This window comes from Sphaerodactylus townsendi, linkage group LG02, assembly GCF_021028975.2.
Source record: "Sphaerodactylus townsendi isolate TG3544 linkage group LG02, MPM_Stown_v2.3, whole genome shotgun sequence".
In the NCBI taxonomy this organism is placed as follows: domain Eukaryota; kingdom Metazoa; phylum Chordata; class Lepidosauria; order Squamata; family Sphaerodactylidae; genus Sphaerodactylus; species Sphaerodactylus townsendi.
In genome coordinates this window covers 14,925,413-14,949,134 of record NC_059426.1, presented here as the reverse complement: position 1 = coordinate 14,949,134, position 23,722 = coordinate 14,925,413, and the positions used below count along the sequence as shown (strand labels likewise).

Below are 23,722 nucleotides of genomic sequence, written 5' to 3'. Positions count from 1 at the left end.
TAGCCCAAGGTCACCCAGCTGGCGTGTGTGGGAGTGTACAGGCTAATCTGAATTCCCCAGATAAGCCTCCACAGTCCTACCTCTTTAATAGAAGTTTAATGGGATCTTGTTTACAAGATAATGCCATTTACCTGCATCATCATCATCATCATCATCATCATCATCATCATCATCATCATCATCATCATCATCATCATCATCATCATCATCATCATCATCATCCCCCCTTATTATGCATAAGGTAAATAATACATAACTAAAAGGACAAAATCTTTTAAAATTATACATACGTCTCTAAAAGAATCCACTAGTAATAAAAATTGAAAACACAAAAAAGCGAGGAAACATTAAACAATAAGATAGAAGCACAAGAGAGCAATATAGTCCAGGACTGAGGGGGTCAGGGAGGGTGAAGTGAAGGCAGTGCCATGCCACCTTCAATTTGGGTGGCACAGAAAGGAGGGTAATTTGGAAACACTCCTGCATCACCCCCCACCCCACCCCAGCTCAAATTACCCCACAGTCCAAACAGGCTTACGTCACACTTTGAAGGTTTGGAGGGCAGCAACTACAGTTAGCTCCACCCCTTTGGAATGCCTCAGCCTGCCCCCCCCCCCCGGATGCACCAGTGTCTGCTTGGACACTAGTGTAGCTCCGTGGCAGTGCCCGCAGAGCTCTGGGGCAGCTGGACACTGACGTATTTGCTCCCTCTGGTGACATCGGTGCCTCTTGCACTAACAGAGGGGACAAACACATCAGCATGGCCCTCCGCTGCGCCCAAAGCATCCCCCCCCCCACATTTGGATTGGGCTGTTGGTATTGAAAAGAAAAAAAACTTTTAATTTTTAAAAAATTATTAGACTATTAAAAGCTATAAAAAGAAGAGAGGCATAGGGGTGTAATAAAATTGGTAAAGAAAAGGCTATAATGATCAAATCATTAAGCCTGCTTTCTGATTCCATGACCATTTACCAAAAACTTCAGCTCTCCGTTTCTTCACATTAAACCTCCACTGATGGACAGGACATTTTCCTCCAGGCCTATTGGCAACCCTAGCTCCAAATCTTCTCCTCTGAAACGGCATGTCTTTAGAAGCAGCTGCCGGACTTATATGCATGCTACGCTTCCTTGGCTTCGTCCCCATGCCTGCATCTGAGACTGATTTATGTTAGCGTGGAATTTTTTCTCCAAGTCTGCCCCAATTTGAAAAGCCAGGCGTATGTTTGAGATTTATTTCCCACAGACGGCCTCCAACGTATCTTCCCATCTCACAGGCTAAGCAGCTGGGAGCTTCCATGCAGGGTGATTTGTTTGGTCTTAGCTGAATGAACAATCCCTATTCTCCACATCTTGCTCTGCCCGTGTAGAACATGCCATTCCCTGCTCCGCCTTGTTAGACAGACAAATGGTGCAGTGACCTATAAAGGCAAAATCAGATGCTCCAGAGGTATCAGACTTTCCCATGCATTGGGCTAGTATCATGTAGAGGCGAACAGCAAAGTAAGCTGAAAAAGTCAACACGCCACTGTGCATTGACTGGAGGTCTGCATCTAAAATTGTATTTATTTAATTTAATTAATTTGTGTTCCCTACCCTCTCCCCCCAGGGAGGCTTACAACATTTAAAATACAATGAAGACAAATACAACACAAATAAGCACATCAAATATACAACAATAAAACCAATTCAAACATCCACCTGGTAACCCAAATCCGAAGGATTTAATAACTGGATGGCTCCCCAGCTCCTAACACAAACCAAAGTCTGTGCGAAACAAAGAAGTCTTGCATGCCTCATGTCAGCATCAAAACTTCTGAAAAGTGACCACAGGGATGACGGCCTCCTGATAGAATTTGTTCCTTGCAAGTGCCTCAGGTGTAGCAGTAGGAATTGGTGGGGGGAGGAGGGGTAATGAAGCTAGAATATTTACAAAATTCTAGTGCATAGGTGTCAAACTCGCAGCCCTCCAGATGTTATGGACTACAGTTCCCCTCATCCCCTGCCAGCAGGGGATGAGGGGAACCGTAGTCCATAACATCTGGAGGGCTGCGAGTTCACAAATTACATAAGATTGAATCATTTAAGAAGACTTTTCTATGTGTGCAATAGAATAGCACTCTGTAAAATTAATCACAAAATTACTTGGACAAATTCTGAGGCGTATTGCCTATACTAGAGTTTGGATCCTCCTACATAATCTTGGATCATTTTATGTGTCATGTTAAGATTTGCTTCAGTTTTTTTTTTTAGCTTTCTGGTTGGTTCCACAACAAATTCTATTTGTTTATTGAATGCCTCCATCCTACTGATTATATTGACTCACTTTGTGTAGAACACTTTACTTACTTTATTTTATTGTGATTTTTATCTGCCCTACCCTGGCAGGCGACATAATTCAACGTACAACAACAGTATACAATACAGATTAATATGACCCAATAAAAATTAAAATACCCCTACTAATATAAAATACATCCTGTAAATAGTGAAAATTGTCAAAATTCTGCACCGTAACATTTTCCTCCTTATTTTTTCAATGAGGGACTATTCCATAATCCTGCTACAACAGTGAAGAACAACCACCAGTTAATTTCAAGCTATTCAAGGGAGGGGGAGATATAAAAAAGGGACGGGAGAAGGAAACGGGGGAGGGGCAGGAGGGGAACAGGATAGGGAAGGAAGGAAGAGGGAAGACAAGAAAAAAATGAAAAAGGGAAGGAATGGGAAGGGAAGGCCAGCCAGATGACATAATTGCACTGCCTCAACCAAAGGCTTTGAGCCTCAGTGAGAAAGGTGGTCTATACATAATATATGTAAATAAATAAGTAACGGTAAATAAAAGTAAATTCCTAGCTGGTTTGAGAGTGCTGTGTGAATGTGGGGTTTGGAACTACCCTGTTTCCCCGAAAATAAGACATCCCCTGAAAATCAGAAATGCCAACCAACCCTTGGAGACGCCTGCTTCCTGGACAACCAAACAGAATACATTAATAATCTTTTTGTGCTTCTGAAATTATGTGATTGCTATTCTCAAGGAGCTACACATTTGTTTCCACCAGTTAAGTTCTGCATTCACCCATTCCGTGTTCCCACTTTTCTCTCAAACCACATTCAGTGTCCTTTCCTGGTATTTTCTTCACAGATAAAACTTCCAAAATATCAAGTCAGATGCTTCAGGCATATGGAGTTTATTTAGTTAGTTTATGCCCCACCTTTCTTTCCAATGGGGACTCAAAACGGCTTACATTGTTCCAAACCCTCCAGTTTATCCACACAACAGCCCCATGAGGTGGGTCGGACTATGATTGTGTGGCTAGCCCAAGGTCATTCAGCTTGCTTCCATGGCAGAGTGGGAATTTGAACCAGTGTCTCTCAGATCCTAGCCTGACCATTCCAGCACACTGCCTCTCAATTATTAAATATTATTAAATATTAAATTACAGAACAGCCTTCGTATTTCCAGGAGGATGCATTCTCAAATGCCCCTCCCCTGCTGTAACAGCCTTTGAAATTAGATTTCTAACAGTTCCCTTGGAAAGACAACATGGAACCGTAAGAAATAATGTGGGGCTAACCTCTTATTAGACCTCATATGTAATAAAGCTCCATCGTATGTGCTTGTAAAGGCTCTCGTCCGGGTGCATGATGAACAGCACCTGGCATACTTTCTGCTTATTAAGTATTCAAGAGCATCAATAATTCAATAACAGAGCGTGCCAACTGTGTTGCTATTTCTTCGTGATTTTCGGTAATTGTGATCAGGTTTGAAAGGTTCGCTAAAAGACCTCCGAGCCATTTACAACCAGGGTAGCATTTGTGAGTTGCATTCGAGCTACAGAAGGCCTTTGATCTTTTCTGCTTTTGTGAAGGATTTGCCTTTCCGCTGGCTTTGTGGAGGGAAAGTGCCGTGGCGAGCCGGTTGCATCTTTTTTCTTAATTTAAAATCAGCTGAGTGCCCAGTCCAGAACTCAAAACTACTTGTGGCTCTACTCTACCGTGTTTCCCCGAAAATAAGACAGTGTCTTATATTAATTTTTGCTCCCAAAGATGCTCTATGTCTTATTTTCAGGGGATGTCTTATTTTTCCGCTCCACAGCTGCATGCTCTGGTGTTCTGTTCGACAGGCATGCTTCCAAACAAAAACTTGGCTACGTCTTACTTTCAGGGGATGCTTTATATTTAGCACTTCAGCAAAACCTCTTATTCTCATAGGGAGGAATATGCATTTCAAGGAAGTGGTACCAACCAGTTCACAGAATTCATCACTCCCTCCCAGTTTTGAGCTGTGCCTCCCATACTAATTCTGGAAGCCTTCCTACTAGAGTTGCCAACCTGGAAATCTCCTAGAATCACAAATGATCTCCAAGCAACAGAGGTCAGTTCCTCTGGGGAAACATGTCCTTTTCGCACAAATCCTTTAAAATGTCTTCAGGCAGGAAATAAAGCGTCTCCCTCATGGAGTTCTGCACTGATTTTTCCCCCCTTTCATTCTGAAAAGGTTTTATTTCCAGTCTCAAAATGTTTTCAGTGAATCCCCTTTTAAAACAATTCTTCGGTTCTAACGTTTTCAAAATGGCTCCACTCACTGTGAGATCTATTTGCTACATTTCCCACATCTCTGTGCTGTCCTCAAAGTTCTTCCTTGGTGCCGTTTATCATGTCGCTAAGCTCATTCCTAGCCTGTTCGTTGTCCTTATTTCTGTTTGTTTTTTAATTTGTTGGGGCTTAAATTTCAAAACATCGATTATATAAAGTGTACAGAATTGCAGCACGAAGCTTTGAAGCATCAATTCAACAACTAACTCAAAAAAAAGGGGAAAAACGCATAATGGCGGCCATGAATTGTTTTGAGGGGTGCGTGCGGACATACATTTATTTTTTATTTTATTTATTTAATTTAATATACCGCCCCATCCCCGAAGGGCTCTGGGCGGTGTACAACATAAAACCACAGATAAAAACATCATAACAAGATTTCCATAAATATAATAAAACAATGGTTGTATCCTAAGATGGCCTCCCATCTAAACCCAATCCTCCTAGGAGGGGGAGGGGGAGGGGGAGGTAGCGGGTCCTGATGGTATTAAGGACCCATATATCCCAGTAATGGGTCCCGATGGTATCGGGAGGGGGCACACTCAGCGGCTGGTTTCTCCAAAAGCTCGGTGGAACAACTCAAGTCTTGCAGGCCCTGCGGAAATCACCAAGATCCGGCAGGGCCCGGACAGCTGGAGGGAGAGTGTTCCATTGTGGTAAAGGGGGATATTGAAAACGTTTTAGGCGATTTGTGCAGAAAGGGCCAATGGCTGCTTTGGAGAATGGACTCCATGGCATGATAAGACTCCAACTCCCAAATCTCTAGGAGTTTCCCAACCCAGACCTAGCAATTCTTTTTTGGGACGGTGGACTCTATGGCATTACATCTCACTGAGGGCCCTTTCATGGTTCCACCCCAAAATCTCCAACAATTCCTCGACCAACTTCCCACTCAGATTTTCATACAGAATTATAGGGATTAGACCAGTGGTGGGATTCAAATAATTTAACAACTGGTTGTTTACAAGCACCAATTTATTTATTTGTTTGTTTGTTTGTTTGTTTTATATACCGCCCAACCCCCGAAGGGCTCTGGGCGGTGAACAACATAATTACATCTTACAACCCATACCAACAAACCCCGTTAAATTAGAATTAAAACACAGCGATAAAATTAACAAAGATGGCGTCACGCAATAAAACCCAATTAAAACCCTCCCAAAGAGGGGGGGAAGCAGAACGAAGGAGTGGGTCCCATAGATGGCAAAAGGGAACTCCAAACCGGAGGAATAAAAATTTTAACAACCCGTTCTGCCGAAGTGGTACGAACTTGCTGAAACCCACCCCTGGATTAGACAGGGGCAGATTAAGGCTTTTAGAGGCACTGAAAAGATTATGGTATCCCCCATATATGTAATTCAAAATAAAAACAACACTACATCATTTTATAACATACACACATATATCCATCCAATAAATAAATGTCGTTATATGTATGGAACAAAACACCCATTATTCCATTGCTTTGTTGTCATGAAGATACACAGCATTTTACCTCACACAAATTAAAGATGCTAAATAATGTTTATTGTGGTTACTTATAACTTTATTTGTCTTTAATTTTCTCCTGCATTTTTAATTGCAAAGTCTTTGATCATATCCTCAAAATTAATCTGACATAAAAAATCTGCTTCGATATTTAGCAGATATAAGGAGGAAAAAATTCTCTATGGGGCCCTCTTTACTTGAGGCCCAAAGCACGTGATTATTTGGCTGAATGGTTAATCCAGGGTTGGGATCAGACCAAGGTTATCAACTAGGGTCCTTGTCTGGCTTATAGGTATCAAGCATGAGAAAACAGCACAGCTGGCAGGCTCATTCAGAGTAGCCTTTGTGTGTAAGGGGAAAAAATCTTCCTGTCTTAAAAAGAGTATACAGCATGGTTAGAGTAGGATGCAAAGAAAACAGATTTTCTTCCGTTTTGACTCCCTCCCTCTTGTCGCCACATGGGAATTCCAAAAATAAAGCTGTTCAAAAAATTCACGACTAAAAGAAACTGCTGAACTTCAGCATTAATTCCACCAGAAGTGACAACAGCATTAATTCCACCAGAAGTGACAACAAATTTATCCTATTTGTCTGAAATCTGAACATGTAGTTTTGGTTGATATATTGCTTGCTGTCATTTGCGCAGAATTTTACTATTATTTACTGCAGGGGTCGGGAACCTGCGGCTCCCGAGCCGCCTGCGGCTCCCCCGCCCCTTCACTGCGGCTCTGCCCGGGCACAACACAGCTGTCCAGGAGCGGGGACTCTCCCCTCCCCGGACCTCGCGGAGAGCCCCGATCAGACTGCGACAGCAGGCGCTCTGGAGAGCGAGAGCACTGTGGAGGCGGCTGGCGGCAGCCCTCGTCCTTCTGCCACGGTCGGCAGCGGCGGGGGAGTAGCGGGCGGCCATCGAGCCCAGCCCCAGCCACCTGGCTGGGACTGGAGGGAGGACAGGTATAGGTGTTGGCTGCTCCCCATGGGAGGGTCGCAATGGCTGGCGACTGCAACTGTGCAATTAACTGTTTTGTGGTGATATAAACATCCAGGAAGAGAAGCAGACATTCAGGAAGAGGATGAGCCCTACCGGGGGTGGGGCGGGGGGTATAAATCAAACAAATAACATTAATGGAATGAAATAAGGGGGGAGCTGATGACACCAACAGTTTTATAGAACCCATTGCATTTCATACAACAGGCTTTACTGCTAGTATGTAAATAAAAAAAAATAAATACTATTGCTGAAGTTGAAGGGAACATAAAAGGCAAGATGTCTGGTGGGTGGGAGGTAGAGACATGGAAAAATGAGGATATGGAAGTTATCATGAGGAAGAAATGGGAAATAGTGTGGGAAGGTGTAGAACAAAGCAGAAAAAGGGGACGGGCTGTGAGACTTTTAGGGAAGGGAGCAGAAGGGAAAATGAGATGCCCTCCACAAATCCTTGAGGGTCTCTCACTTATACTTATCTCAGTATCTGAGAGTAAACCCCACAGTAAGTCTCACTTCTAAATGTACAAACATAAAATTGAACTGAATATATTTTCCCTGCTATATGCATTTCCATGGATGGGTCTATGACCACAAACTAAAGAATTGCGACAGAAGTGAAATACTTACAAGAGAGCTTTCTCACTTCAACTGTCACATCCTTAATAGAGGAAGGGGGAAATGAACCTTTTAATTTAGCTTATGTGCCTCCCAAAAGATATGACTGAAATATCACCTCACCATTCCCACTCTGTCCAATTTCCACTTCACTTTGGACACCGCTAATCTTTAAAGCCATCTGCTATATGGAATCCGGTTTCATCCTTCTCTGGAGACAATTCCACAAATGCAGAGTTTTGAGCAGAGTAATCCATGAGAAGGTAAGAAGAGAGAGAAGAGCTCTACGCATTTCTTACAATAAGAGGCACACAATACATGCTATGGGCAAAATGCACATCTCATCAAGAGGGATATTACCACCTTCCTTCCACACTGACTTAAAAGCACGCCCCTTTCAATACCAACCACTTCTACATCTCATTTGAAGGCACTCCGTTTATTTATAGTGACCACTATGCCATAATGAAATAAGCAAGTATTGCTGGGACTAAAGTATTTCAATCTCATCTTCTACAATAGCTAATGTGTTTGCATAATATGGACTCTGAAATAATTTTTTAGAGGGATATAAGTAGTTTGGAGCTCTTCCAAGGCTTAACAATTACACTGGACAATTTAAAAAATCTGCAATCAAGAACAGTGTTGCGTATCTACATATATACTACATAAACAGACATATATGCCTATATACACACAAACTTGTATCAACATATATTCACGGCTACACACAAGAGCTTTTTATCTCTTACCATCATGCTAATGACCTAAAACAGCTGGTGAGTTTCTCAACTTTCTAAAACAGGGGTTTCCAATCTTTTTTCTCTCATGTTTACTGGTAGATCAATATCTGCCCACACGTGCTGGGCATATGCATTGAACATCAAGATCAAGTGCTTTTTAAAAAAACAAAACCTGACAAACATATATTTTTATCACACAGAAGAACTGAACAACATTCCCCCATGTAATGTTACTACATTTGCACAGAACTACATATTACATGCCCACAAATGTAAAAACAGTTGATGGCTGCATTTCCTTAAAAAAACTAAAAAGCTTCAGGGTGGGGTGATCTGGAGGGAGGCGGCGGCTCGATCCTTCTCCTGGGGAAGTACCTCATTGGTTTTTACTTACATGCACATGTGTGTAGCATAAAGCTAATGCCATTTATACCCGTGTGTTCTCCATTTGTTCTCGAGGACATCTGGGTAATCTCCAGCTACCAATCGGGGAGGCAGGATTCTTAATTAAGTTTCCAGCTTCCTAGCTCTGCCTGGTACCGGCCACTTCTCCTTTCGTTCTTATCCTGCCTCCAGGAAGAGCAGTTGGAAAAGTTGCCAGCCTTGCACTTGGACTTTTACTTTTTCTTCACATCACCTTATTTCTTTTCGCAAATTTGAGAGGAAGACCAACTATTCAAGCTCCTTTCACCACAATCCTCAACCTCACAAATGTCCTACATGGAACCAACGGCGACAACAATTCAAAAAAGGCTTTATGGTCCGGAAGCCGCAAGGAAACAAGTATGACGCCAGGACTCACATCACTCCAATCAGGACTCCCATCACTCCAAAGCATGACGCCAAGCCTGTTCCAGTAGGAGACAGACTGGCATGATTTCAACAATCTTGGTACCTCTCCAACGTAGAGGACCCATGGACTCTAGAAACAGTCTCCTCAGGTTATGTAGCAAGGTTTCTCTCTCTTCCCCCAATGGTCCCCCCTCTCCAAAAATCAAATCAAAAGAGCAAGAAAACTAAAGGCAATGTCCCACCTGCTGGAAATAGAGGCTGTAGAGCCTGTTCCTGTTTCTCAAAGGGGAACTGGTGTATACTCCATTCTGTTCAGAGTGCCCAAGCGCAATGGAGAGTAGAGGGCCATTCTGGATTTAAAGTTTGTCAGTCATTTTGTCAAGTTATTTCATTTCTGGAGGGAGACTCCACGTACCATCGCAGAATCCCTGATGTCTATTGATTTGTCAGAGGCATATCTTCATACACTGATTTTCAAGGAGAACCGACATTTCTGTAGGTTTGCTGTAGGACAGTGATGGTGAACCTTTTCGAGACCGAGTGCCCAAACTGCAACCCAAAACCTACTTATTTATCACAAAGTGCCGACACGGCAATTTAATCTGAATACTGAGGTTTTAGTTTAGAAAAAATGGTTGGCTCCAAGGCACGCATTACTCGGGAGTAAGCTTGGTGGTAGTCTGTGGCTTTGCTTTAAAGCAACCATGCAACGCTTTGAATGGGTGAATCATGACCCTAGGAGGGTTTAGAAGCAAGCCCCATTGCCAGCAACCGAGCTTACTCCCAGGTAAAGGATTGCACTGTAGTTCTTTCCATGAAAATCAGTGGGGTTTAACCTACACGTTGTGCCCAGTGGCCCAAACACATGATGAACTCTGTGCGTGTGTGCCCACAGAGAAGGCTGTGAATGCCACCTCTGGCACCAGTGCCATAGGTTCGCCACCACTGCTGTAGGACAAGACCACTGTTGGTTCTGAGCTATTCCCTTTATTAAATCTATTGATGGAGCATTGAATCCAGTGAAACCGACAAGGATGGGTTCATTAAGAGACCGCTTGATGGTCTTCCTCGTCTCCCCCCTCGCCAGCTGCCACTGCCTTCTGTCCTCCCTCTTTCCGGCAGACTTTAGGTTTTTATTTATTGCTCAGCATGGCAGACCTTGCCTTGGCCAGTAAATCAAACTGTTTCAGCAAACTATCAATAGTCTTTTAGATGTCCTCCCCAAAAGATGGCACGCCACCTCCCAAAATGGAGGTTGCCCAGCAACAACTAAGAGGCAGGCAGGCAAATGGATTGGTTTGAAGAAGGAAACAAAAAACCCACAGGGGAAGGAAAAGAGCGGTCTAAGGAGAGAAGCCCAACACCAAGCTAAGGCTCATTCCGCACATGCAGAATAATGCACTTTCAAACTGCTTTCAGTGCTCTTTGAAGCAGTGCGGAATAGCAAAATCCACTTGCAAACAGTTGTGAAAGTGGCTTGAAAACGCATTATTTTGCCTGTGCCGAAGGGGCCAAAGTTACAGAACCAAGTATTCCTCAGTTGTGGGGTAAGTAGTGCATGCATAAACGGCCCAAGTCTTATAGTGTCATTCTAAGAAGAGTTACACCAGTGATGGCAAACCTATGGCACGGGTGCCAGAGGTGGCATTCGGAGCCCTCTCTGTGGGCACGCACATACAGAGTTCATCATGTGGAGGGTGGAAAATCATCACCCCCCCCTCCACACACACACATCTAGGCTGGCCTGGGCCACTGAGCACGATGTGCGTGCACCACAGGGAGGATTTGGCTGGCGGGCCTGGTGCCTGTGCTCCAGGTGGCTGGGGGGGCAGAGGAGGCAGAGATGCTAGAGGCACGCGCAGGACTTGCTGGAGGTTAGAGCAGGCTGGCCCCTGCTCGAGCGGGTGGGGCGGAGGAAGAGGGAGCCAACCAGTTTTTTCTAAACTAAAGCCTCAGCATTCAGGTTAAATTGCTGGGTTGGCACTTCGCAATAAATAAGTGGGTTTTGGGTTGCAATTTGGGCACTCGGTCTCGAAAAGGTTCGCCATCACTGAGTTACACTTTTCTAAGTCATTGATGCTGGATTCACCAGAGCGTACCTCTGTTTAGGGCAGAACTGTTTGATGATGGCGTTTGTAGACAAAAAAGGTCAATAGCTCAGTCTTTTGAATGTGCCAATTTTCAGAGCTTGTATTGTCAAAGGCTTTCATGGCTGGAATCACTAGGGAGTTGTGTAGTTTCCGGGATGTATCGTCATATTCTAGTAGCATTTTCTCCTGACGTTTTGCCTGCATCTGTGGCTGGCATCTTCAGAGGGTCAGATTTCAATGCTTGGTGTCTCCATTTAAAATGTTTCAGAAAAAGAGATGGGAAAAGCCGTTATATGAGACTTTGAAGGGCTACCACCATGGACCAGCCACAGTAACCCACCATGGGTTAGATGGAGCAGTAGTGTGACATATTATGACTTCATATATACTCATAGCAACTAGACTTCCAAGTAAAGCTGCGATATGAGTGGGGGGTGGGGAATTGGAGATAAAGTCAGTAAAACTTACAGAGGGCTACTGTCAATAGTAAACTTAAAAACTACATTGTATTAATTAATACATGTAATTTTTGCATTTATTAATGGCGTAGGAGGTTAAGAGTTCGTGTATCTAATCTGGAGGAACCGGGTTTGATTCCCAGCTCTGCCGCCTGAGCTGTGGAGGCTTATCTGGGGAATTCAGATTAGCCTGTACACTCCCACACATGCCAGCTGGGTGACCTTGGGCTAGTCACAGCTTCTCAGAGCTTTCTCAGCCCCACCTACCTCACAGGGTGTTTGTTGTGAGGGGGGAAGGGCAAGGAGATGGTAAGCCCCTTTGAGTCTCCTGCAGGAGAGAAAGGGAGGATATAAATCCAAACTCTCCTTCTTCTTCTTAATATCTGATAATACAGGCATTGAAAAATTGATTTAAACTTAACTTTAAATGATGACAAAAACTCCAGTTTTGTCACTGTTTTGTCTTCGAGAGAGAGCTCAGGAGCCCCAGGAGAAAGTTCATAGAGAAAACGTGGAACCATGTCTGAACGCGAACATTCACGCAGCAGAGGAGAATGACAGCCTGTGAAAAGGCCCATGAGAACTGCAGAAGCATGTTTGCCAAAATAACAAAGCTACGGAATGCAGGCTTTTCTTGAAGTTAAATAATGAAGTAAAAACCCACACCACCACTCATTTATTTATTTTATTTATTTATTATCCCACTTATATACCGCCCTCCCCCGGAGGGCTCAGAGCGGTTAATTAATTCATCATAACACTGAATTAATTTCACAACGTTTGACTTGAATTTTGTTTTTCCTTGTTGACATTAATGTATCTTTTTCCTCCATTATCTTTTTTTCATGCACCCCAAACATTCTGGTGTATCCCTGGGGGCACATGTACCCCAGGTTGGAAACCATTACGTTAAGAGTGTCCAATTAGGATCTGAGAGACCCAAATTTGATTTTGCATATTGCCCTGGGAACTTGCTGGGTGAAGCACAGCTCACAGTGTTGGATGAAATGGAGGAGGGGAAAATGATGTAATTCACTTCAGGGAGAAAAGTTGGGTGGGGGGGGGGGATGATGAAACAAATGAAATAAAATACTGTAGAAGAAGTAATCCTGGTGCCCCCAAACAACCGGGCCCTGATATTGTCAATGAAAATAACTCATGCTCAGATACGGAGTTTTCACATCAATTTGACATTTACTGAATTCAGATATAATGTAATGATTCACCTTATATTGTGCCTTTCATGACCAGGGCACTGCAGTATTCAGAAGGAAGCATCTTAAAAGGCTTGCTGTTCCTTGAAATCTCTTCTTATGTTTCAGACATTTATTCATGAGATGCCCACTGTCAAATTAATTCAGGCACTGCACTTGAAACTTAAAAGCTACATCCACCATGATAAATAATATATGCTGCATAAAATATTTAGAGGCCAAAGTTGATATTTACATGGAAGAAGGCTGATTTGTGCAAACAGTGTTGTCTTCTAACGTCGCTCACTGAATTTTTCATATGGAAATTAATCAGTGGCAAAGAGTAGAGAAAAGGGCAGGTGACCAACAGGCTGCTTAGAAGAGCAAAAAGAATTCACTGGCTTTTCTCCTTGTTTCAAGTGCCTGGGAAATAGACCTCCTGGAAAAACGAGACAGTAATTCAAGGGGAATTACAAATTGGGCTGCTTCTCATTCCATGTTGCTGGGGGTGCCGCTTTAAGTGCTGAGGGAGGTTAACTATTTTCGAAACAAAAAACAAAGACATGCTACGTAGCTAAAACAACCAGGAAACCAACAGTTTTTCTGCTCATTTTCCCCCCATGCAAAAACAAAGGGGCTCTTACTATATCACACGAGGTCTCAGCATCTTGCTTTATGATAGCACCTGAATTGAGAAGAACATGATCTGAATGTTCAATGTCTGGGGACCGCATCCCTGGACTCCTGCCCCGACCGGGAGAAAGTATCCAGGTCTGGGGGCACACAGGGTGGCAGGCAGCAGAAAACTGACTACACGGAGCAAGGCAGCTTAAGAACATAAGAACATAAGAACTGGCCTGCTGGATCAGACCAGAGTCCATCTAGTCCAGCACTCTGCTACTCACAGTGGCCCACCAGGTGCCTTTGGGAGCTCACATGCAGGATGTGAAAGCAATGGCCTTCTGCTGCTGCTGCTCCAGAGCACCTGGTCTGCTAAGGCATTTGCAATCTCAGATCAAGGAGGATCAAGATTGGTAGCCATAGATTGACTTCTCCTCCATAAATCTGTCCAAGCCCTTTTTAAAGCTATCCAGGTTCGTGGCCATCACCACCTCCTGTGGCAGCATATTCCAAACACCAATCACACGTTGCGAGAAGAAGTGTTTCCTTTTATTAGTCCTAATTCTTCCCCCCAGCATTTTCAACGAATGCCTCCTGGTTCTAGTATTGTGAGAAAGACAGAAAAATGTCTCTATGTCAACATTTTCTACCCCATGCATAATTTTATAGACTTCAATCATATCCCCCCTCAGACGTCTCCTCTCCAAACTAAAGAGTCCCAAACGCTGCAGCCTTTCCTCATAAGGAAGGTGCTCCAATCCTTCAATCATCCTCGTTGCCCTTCTCTGCACTTTTTCTATCTCTTCAATATCCTTTTTTTTTTTGAGATCTGGCTGACCCAGAACTGGACACAGTACTCCAAGTGCGGTCGCACCACGGCTTTATATAAGGGCATGACAATCTTTGCAGTTTTATTCTCAATTCCTTTCCTAATGATCCCCAGCAAAGAGTTTGCCTTTTTCACAGCTGCCATGCTTTGAGTTGACATTCCCATGGAACTATCAACTAAGACGCCCAAATCCCTTTCCTGGTCTGTGACTGATAGCACTGACCCCTGTAGCGTGTATATGAAGTTTGGATTTTTTGATCCTATATGCATCACTTTGCATTTTGCTACATTGAACTGCATTTGCCATTTCTTAGCTCACTCACCTTCCTCTCTTGTAGGGAGGAGCCCTGCCCTGGGCCAGCAGCTGCCTGGGCTCCAAAAACCACACACCAGCAGAAGAGGGCTAGAAGACCAGACATGGCCCAATAGCATGCCAGAAGCCCAGGCTCTCAGCCAGAAGCTCAACAGAGGCCTCTGCCCTCTTGGAGCCATAACAGGGAAGAGGCAGGGTCCAGTCTGGCCAGGAAGGAAGGGAAGGAGCTAGTTGGCTGGAAGAGATCCCTTAAAGTCTACAAGGCACGGGTGGCCAACCTATGGTGCTCCAGAGGTTCATGGACTACAATTCCCATCAACCCCTGCTAGCCCGGCCAATTGGCCATAGGTTGGCCACCCCTACTATAAGGGAAGAGCCAGGGGGAAGGGCCGGGGGCACAACCCAGATTGGGGGGAGGCAATAAAAAGGGTGAGGGCCTGAAGCAGTGGTGGGATCCAAACATTTTAGTAACAGGTTCCCATGGTGGTGGGATTCAAACTGTGGTGTAGTGCCAATGGAGCTGGGCGAAGCATGACAAGGCGGGGCCGGGCATTCCAGGGGCGGGGCATTCCTGGGCGGGGCTGTGGCAAGGACGCAGCCGCTGCGCCGGTCCTTGGGGGGGGAACGAATGCACGCAGGCACAGGCTGCCACGCACGCCGGTGCACCTCCTGCTAGACTGCTTCAAGTTCTGCGCGCTACTGCTGAGGAGCGCAGGGGGGGCATAACTGAGGCAAAAATCACGTGGCAAAATCATCAATTAGTAACCCCCTCTCGGCACACACAAATAATTAGTAACCTACTCTCGGGAACCTGTGAGAACCTGCTGGATCCCACCTCTGGCCTGAAGGATGCTCCCATGCAGCTATTGCCCAACTCAGGACCTGTTAGTCTTGGGAAAGAGCCACTGAGTTGAAATTCTTGAGAGTTTGGCCCTAGTTACTACTTTGATGGGAGCACCAAGGGAGTATATCATTGCTACACAATGGCAAACCACCTCTGTTAGCTTCTTGCCTTGAAAACCCCATGGGGTCGCCCTAAGTCGGCTGCAACTTAATGACACTTCCCACCGCCACAGTATTTTGTGCCTGGCAAATGTGAACATCACCCTGCCGTAATGGATCCCGCAGGGAAGGCCTGGACCAGCTCCTCCTCAGCCACGAACCTCACTGTACAATTACAAGTTTGCTGTCAAATTTGATCGAAAAAACAATGGCTTGACCACCACACACCTGGGCCCGAGCTCCTCTTTTTTTAAAAAAGGGCAGGAGACAAATCATAATAAAATTATTTCTCCACAAGACCCAATTGTTCCTTTTTCCACAGCAGCATGGAACAGAAGGGCCACCAGTTAGAGCTTCTTTCTAATTCTTCCTATGTTTTGTGCTGTGGCACAGACTAATAGAACACCCGAGGACATATTTGGCATGGTCCCATACTTGCAATTGCCAGGTTGCTACTGGAGACTAGAAGTCTCTTCCTAGCAACAACAAATGGTGGGCAAACAGGATACCTAAGAGTCTCCACCCCCCGCTCTTGAATTCACTCAGGATCTAGATTTAGAAGAAGTACTGAATGGACCTCACTCTTCTGTTGCCCAGAATTATTCATTATGAGAGGAGCGCCTATCGTTTTTAATCAGGCTGTACTACTGCTCTCAAGTTGCTTTCATGTTGCTTCTCTCTCAAACTTTGGGAAGTCCCATCCATTTCCCTCTCACTGGATAAACTTTGGTTCCTGATCTTGGTGATCTTCTCAGTGGTTCCCAATCTTTTTTCACTTGCATACCCCTTGGCAACCTATTTCCCTAAAATGGGACCCCCACGTTAGTAAATCCAGTACTTACATTTTTTTGTGTACTCCCAAATGCATGCATACTCCTGGGATCTGTGTACCCCAGGATGGGAACCACTGTTCTACTTTGATAACCTCAGCCTTTTCCTTTCTGGCCCGTCCAAGTCATGCCTGAGGGTTCTTACTTTTATTCCAAACTTCACTATCAAAATTGTTCTCTCTCTGGCCGTTTCCGCACGGCCACGGTGGGGGTTGGGTTGGCGTACACGACGCCGACCCAACCTCCCCGGGACCGTTCGCATGGACGGTCCCGGTAACAAAAGGGAAGACGGCATCGTGGAGCGCCGTCGTCTGGTTAACCTACCTTCTCTGTGACCGTCCGGCGCGTTGCCGAGGCCAGGGGAGGCGTGTCCCCTGGCTCGGCAACGCGCCGGACGGTCACAGAGAAGGTAGGTCCATCAGGCAAAGAGGGGAGGGATGGCGCCGTTTTCCAAAAACCTCTCTCAGGGAGCGAGATGGGAAAACGGCGGCTTCACATCATTGGGGAGGAGCAAGGGCGGCGCGGCTGCGAAGCAGCTGCGCCCCCCATGCGAACAGCTCCCTGGGGACGGAGTTTCTGCCGTCCCCAGGGCGCTGTATTTGGCCCGTGCGGAAAGGGCCTCTCATCACCTAACATGACATGATTCCTTACCTTGGCTTCCCATCCACACCATGTTTGGTTCACCCCTACTTTCAAAACCTTTCCCCAGTCTACCTTTCAACACTTGCTTCCCTGTTAAATCCTTGGTCGTGATCTTTGGCCTTCCAGCTTCCCCAAAAATTCTTCGACAAGGCTCCACCCATTCTTGCTTATTTTTCCTACAATGGAACACTGCCTTCAAGACCCATCTATCTTTGGCTCCTAAATGCCATAAAACACATGTATGCTATGGCACCATACAAGCAATATAAATCAAAGTAAACTCAATATATATGTATAAAATGTTGAATGAAATGCTGGGATCTAGTTAAATGTTAAGTATCAGAGCTGTTACGATTATCCTAGTTACTATAGCAACTTTTGATGCAATTCTTACAATGCAACAGCGACCCAGATAAATAATCAACAATTTTGGTTATTGAAGCAAGATCCTTACTCCCATGGGAAAGGAAAGAGAGAAACATCAATTCAGGGTACTCTAAGATCTGTGGCAAGATTAATTTCTCCAGCACAGAATTATAATTTTGGTTAACTTACAAGGCACTCCTGATGCAAGCAATGCAAATATTCTGTTACCGTTAGTGAAAATAGAATAGCTGTGTGCAAGACAAGCTAATTTCATAGCTGCGTGAATGAGATTATTTAATGAGCAAAGTTTGGCATCAGAGTCTGGGAAAGGTGTTGAAAGTAAATTTATTTGAATGTTAAGTGCGAACACTTCGGGTTTTAAACAGCTGCTAGTTAAAATGTGTGCTTCTTACTATTTGAAGCAATTGCCTATAAAATTAGCTAGGGGTAAATATGAGACAAACAATAATTGTTTTGATACATGTCTAAGACAAAATTGACAGGATGATGCTCTCAAATGCTTGAAGGTTTTTAAACTTCACCATTAAAATAAAAGTGCTGTAAAACTTTTCAATTATGGCATTATGTACAGCTGGGATTCGAAAAACCACAAATTATACTCTATGTCACCAAAAGATCTAAGGAGGTCTTTGGAGTCATCTGCTGTCACTTTGTGGACCTTCTTTGTTGCTCTGCTTGGGTCCTAGTGCCCCCCATCCACCTCCAACCCTCCCCTGCCCTGAAGATCAAGGCTAGGCCCAAGCGGGGCAGCAGAGAAGAAGACGTGGACAACTATGTGGGGTGGTTGTCAAGGATGGGTTTGAACGATCATTGCCAGCAGCAGCTGTGCTGCCCCCATCAGCCCTAGAGACCCCCAAGCCAGAGAAGATGGCTGAGAAGATGCCAGCACAAAGAAGCCCCATGCAGAGGAGCTGGGGCAAAGAGGGCAGCTGTGGCTGCTGAGAGGAAAAGAGAAGGGGGCAGGAAGGCAGGAAACCTTCTCACCTGGGATCAGCCAAACAACAGTGATTCTCAAGGGGGGGGGGAGAAGAAGAAGAAGATGAGGAGGAGTTTGGATTTATATCCCCTCTATCTCTCCTCAAAGGGTCTCCTTACAGTCTCCTTTCCCTCCCCCACCCTCAAAACAAACACCCTGTGAGGTGGGTGGGTCTCAGAGAGCTCTGAAGAACTGTGACTAGACCAAGGTCACCCAGCTGGCATGTGCTGGAGTGCACAAACTACTCTGGTTCCCCAGATAAGCCTCCACAGCTCAAGTGGCAGACCGGGGAATCAAACCCGGTTCTCCAGATTAGACTGCACCTACTCTTAACCACTACACCACGCTAGCTCTTTTAGGCAAGAGGATGATGTGCCCGGAGGAGGACAGGGGTTGTGGCAATGGAGGAGGAGGATGAGGGAAGGCAGAGTGCTGGCACTAGCAGTGACATTGGCTGCTTCAGTTGCTACTGAGGGGATGACGGCCCCCTCAGCTTCCACAGTCCTCTTGAGGGAGCTGCGCTCATAGTGGGAAGTGCTAGCCATCGATCACTTCTGCTCACTCTTCAGGCATGCTTTTCGGCTGCACAACTATGAGGAACTTGTTTGGGGCTTGTGTTGGGGCTTGGAGGGGGCAATTGGAGGTCTAAGTGCTGTCAGGACTGTTTACTACTGCGGAAGAACACTATGTCTGCCTAATAACTACCAACCACACTTAGGGGCTTTCCCCACTGACAGAGTTGAACTGGTTTCTACCTAGGTTTGCCTCAGTGAATCCCCACTGCCATCGAGCTCAACATTGTCTTGTCTCAGTCCCCTCCCCCCCAGAACTGCGACACCCTTGTCTACACTTTTATGCCGGAACAAAGACGATACCACTTCGAAGTGGGGAAGCATTGAAATGACACCTCATCCGTTCAACCAATCACGAGCCACTTTTGTGGCATGCACAGAACGGGAGAGTCGTGGCGGGCAGAAAGTGCATGTAACTGTAAAAACTGTAAAAAAAAAAAAGAACGCTCCCGTTTCCCGCTTTAACACAAGCGCCAATCATGATCGATGAGTGAAACAGGCACCAAGATGATCCTGCCCACTTAGCTCGGTTCCAGGGGGCCAACTCAGTTGCTGTGGGGACAGCCTGGAATCACCCTCCACTGAAGGGAACCGAGTCGACCTTAGCTCCCTTCTGTAGTGGGGAAAGCCTCTTAGACCTTTTGGTGAGACAGAGTATAGCAAAACATGACAAATGAGGCCTAGATATTGTGCCTCTCAGAAAGCAGCCCTACAGCAAACCTTTTCTGAAACTGATGGGGCATTCTGAAGCAGACTGGCCCTTTCCACGTAAACCTTTTAAAACGTTTCGAGGCAGGAAATAAAACGTTTCCTCCATGGAGTTTCGCACCTACCTCACAGGTGTCTGTTGTGGGGAGAGGAAGGGAAAGGAGTTTGTAAGCCACCTTGAGTCTCCTTACAGGAGAGAAAGGTGGGATATAAATCCAAACTCTTCTTCTTCTTCCTCCCCAGCATTAGATATTCCAAGATCCATATACTGCCTTCAGTAATGTTCTCCTAAACTATCACGGCTTGATGGACAGCCTCTGAATTTGTCTAATCCTCTTCTAAAGTCATCTAAGCCCATCAACAAATTCTGTGGCAGCAAATTCTATTAGTGAGTTATGCAACGGACGAATATATCCTTGGGCTGACAGAGTAACCAGAACGGTACAGAGCGTCTCAAATGAGGCTATGCCGTAGATTTACCTAAAGGCATTACAGAACTGATTGTTATTTTCTGTTCCCTTCCTAGTAATCTACAGAACTTACGTTGCTTTTCCCTCCAGTGTGGGTACACAACGAGTTCATCAATCCATGAACCAGGACCCCAGGATCTGTTACCAGTCCCATCAACATATATTTTGGCTGTTTTGTTCCACTGTGCACCACTTTACACTTACTGACATCAAATCTCACTTGCCATTGTGTTATCTGTGGCCACTTTGTAAAGATGCTTCACAGATTTCCCTATTCTGAATAATGTGGTCTCCTTCACAAACTAATAATCCTTAACTCTGAATCATTTGTTCAAAGACAGTCTTACCAGATCATTCCTGTCTCTATAGGTCAGTGATGGTGAATCTTTTCAAGACCGAGTGCCCAAATTGCAACCCCAAACCCAGCAGTGGCGTAGGAGGTTAAGAGCTCGTGCATCTAATCTGGAGGAACCGGGTTTGATTCCCAGCTCTGCCGCCTGAGCTGTGGAGGCTTATCTGCGGAATTCAGATTAGCCTGTACACTCCCACACACGCCAGCTGGGTGACCTTGGGCTAGTCACAGCTTCTCAGAGCTCTCAGCCCCACCTACCTCACAGGGTGTTTGTTGTGAGGGGGGAAGGGCAAGGAGATTGTAAGCCCCTTGGAGTCTCCTGCAGGAGAGAAAGGGGGGATATAAATCCAAAACTCTTCTTCTTCTCTTCTTATTTATCGCAAAGTGCCAACGCGGCAATTTAACCTGAATAACCCCCTCGAGCAGGGGCCGGCCTTCTGTAGCCTCCAGCAAGTCCCACATGCGCCACTCTGCGCCTCTCTAGCATCTCTGCCGCCTCTGCCCCCCCCCCCTCCCACCCGGGCAGCAGCCACCTGGAGCACAGGCACCAGGCCCGCCAACCTCCCTGCTCGCTGAGGTGCATGCACATTAAGTCCAGCGTACCAGGCCAGCCTAGATGTGGGGGCGGGATTCCCCCCCACATGACAAACTCTGTGCACGCATGCCCACAGAGAGGGCTCTGAGTGCCACCTCTGGCACCCGTGCCATAGGTTCACCACCACTGCTATAGGTGTCTACATATTTATCTACCACCCAAACAGCGATGCTAATTCTACTCCAGCAAGAATCATTGTTGTATGTGTTTCATAGTTCTAGCTCTAAGAATGCCTTGACTGGTTTGCTCTTTACAGAGCTGGAATGTCATGGCTCTACCATGGATCCCTTTCTAAAAATTAAGAGTTATGCTGCAGTTACCATTAATTTTGTTAAGTCTGCCTGCCTTCTCTTCATTAACACACTTGAGGAGACTAACAGCAAGAAGAATGATATCAGCAAAGTACAGAAACTTTACAAGCAGTTAACTAAAAAGTATGGATCACCAGTAGAATATTATCCTTGGGCTAGACCCAAGGTGTCTTTGTTGTTGGCATTTTGTGTGGTTTTCTGTAGGGAGAAGAAGAGGAAGAAGAGTTTGGATTTATATCCCCCCTTTCTCTCCTGAAGGAGACTCAAAGGGGCTTACAATCTCCTTGCCCTTGCTCCCTCACAACAAACACCCTGTGAGGTGGGTGGGTCTGAGAGAGCTCCGAAAAGCTGTGACTAGCCCAAGGTCACCCAGCTGGCGTGTGTGGGAGTGCCCAGGCTAATCTGAATTCTCCAGACAAGCCTCCACAACTCAGGCGGCAGAGCTGGGAATCAAACCCAGTTCCTCCAGATCAGAGTGCCCCTGCTCTTAGCCACTATGCCACTGCTGCTGAGGGGGGGGGGGGTCTAAGTTGGTTGGCAGACTTGGGGGCTCAGAGCCACTGTTCAGCATCACAATAACCATGCCACCATTAATGCTATTGTTAGATTTGTCATAGACTTCTGCAAATAGAACTTGCAGAAATCTAACGATGACGTGACACTGTGAGGAGCGAGATGGGAAAAGGGAAGGTTCTTTGGAGCTGACGAATGTGAAACATGATGATGATTTAAAATGTGCTACATAAATGATAAATTTGGGGGTTGCCAAAGTCAGCAGCACTGCCCCCTGTGGGCGTGGAAACATCAAAGGGGACAGGGAGGAATTTTAGGGCAGTAGGGGGCGGCACAGGGATTCCTGGACCAACTGGTGGGAGAAAAGTTTTGTCCTTCCATCCTGGTGACTGGTGAGTTTTAAACAGAAAGCTGCACCTTCCTCACTGTGTAGCCCTGGTGGCATGAGGTGGGGGGGGGGGGAGAGCCAAAGCAAAGAACCCCATCGCTGCTGCTTTGCAAGGCAAGATTTTTTTGCTGTGTAGTCCTGGGGGTGTGAGAAAGGTCCCTCACTGTTGCTTTGCAAGGCAAGATTTTTTTTAAAGGAAAAGGAGCAGTACTCTCCTTGCTGTGAGTGTGTGTGTGAGTGTGTGTGTGTGAGAGAGAGGGGGGGGCAGCAAATACATCTTTGTTACTCAATTCCTGTGCCCCTTTTGCATGGTTCTCTCAGAATGACCTTCCTGACCACTACCCTGCACTGTGGGACAAAGTCAACATATACTTACTTTCCTTCCCAACAATAGCCAGCATCGCCCCAAATGAAAGGATTGACAGCTGTCAAATTAGACTGGATAGATTGTACCAACCTCCAATGCCCAGAATTGCCCCAGGTGAAAAGACTGATTTGATTGACAGCTGTCAAAATGAATTTGACAAAAAAGTTACCCCCTTTCTACTCCTAACGTGCCTATTGTGGGAAGAGTAAGGGAAGGAGTTTGAAAACCACTTTGAGGTTCCTAATAGGAAAGAAGGATGGGGTATAAATTTAACCTCTTATTAGTATTTTTGGTCATGGTCAAGGTAGTTGGCACAGCATCCCAGGTGAAAATTACGCTATCTTGAGTATATGGGCCCTCTGTGTGTTTGCTTTTGACTTAAGGCAACAATATGAATTAAAGTCCTCCAAAATGTCCTATCATTAATAGCTTTGCTTAAGTCTTGCAGGCTTGCTTGATTGAGACACTCTATTTCAGTGATGGTGAACCTATGGCACGGGTGCCAAAGGTGGCACTCTGAGCCCTCTCTTTGGGCACGCGCACACAGAGTTCGTCATGGGGGGTGTGGAAAATCACGCCCACACACACATCTAGGCTGGCCTGGGCCACTGAGAATGATGTGCACGCACCGCAGTGAGCAGGGAGGACTCGGCTGGTGGGCTTGATGCCTGTGCTCCGGGTGGCTGCTGCCCGAGGGGGGGGCACAGAGGAGGCAGAGATGCTAGAGAGGCACAGAGTGGTGCGCATGGGACTTGCTGGAGGCTAGAGCAGGGTGGTCCCTGCTCAAGCGGGTGGGGCGGAGGAAGAGGGAGCCAACTGGTTTTTTCTAAACTAAAACCTCAGCATTCAGGTTAAATTGCCTGGTTGGCACTTTGCGATAAAT

The 23,722-nt window shown here is 45.7% G+C and overlaps 1 protein-coding gene across 3 annotated transcripts in view; it reads right to left on the bottom strand.

The window, feature by feature from the left end:
- The window catches only part of FAM171B (family with sequence similarity 171 member B), a 57,329-nt gene that overhangs the window by 29,331 nt on the left and 4,276 nt on the right, over positions 1-23,722 (bottom strand). Inside the window, exon 1 of one of the 3 annotated variants that reach the window (XM_048483759.1) lies at positions 7,811-7,934. The exons of the other annotated variants lie outside the window; for them this stretch is intronic. Coding sequence (XP_048339716.1) covers positions 7,811-7,868 — 58 coding nt within the window. The 5' untranslated portion in view covers positions 7,869-7,934. Of the gene's footprint in view, positions 1-7,810; positions 7,935-23,722 lie in introns of those variants that run through there. 3 annotated transcript variants of the gene reach the window in all.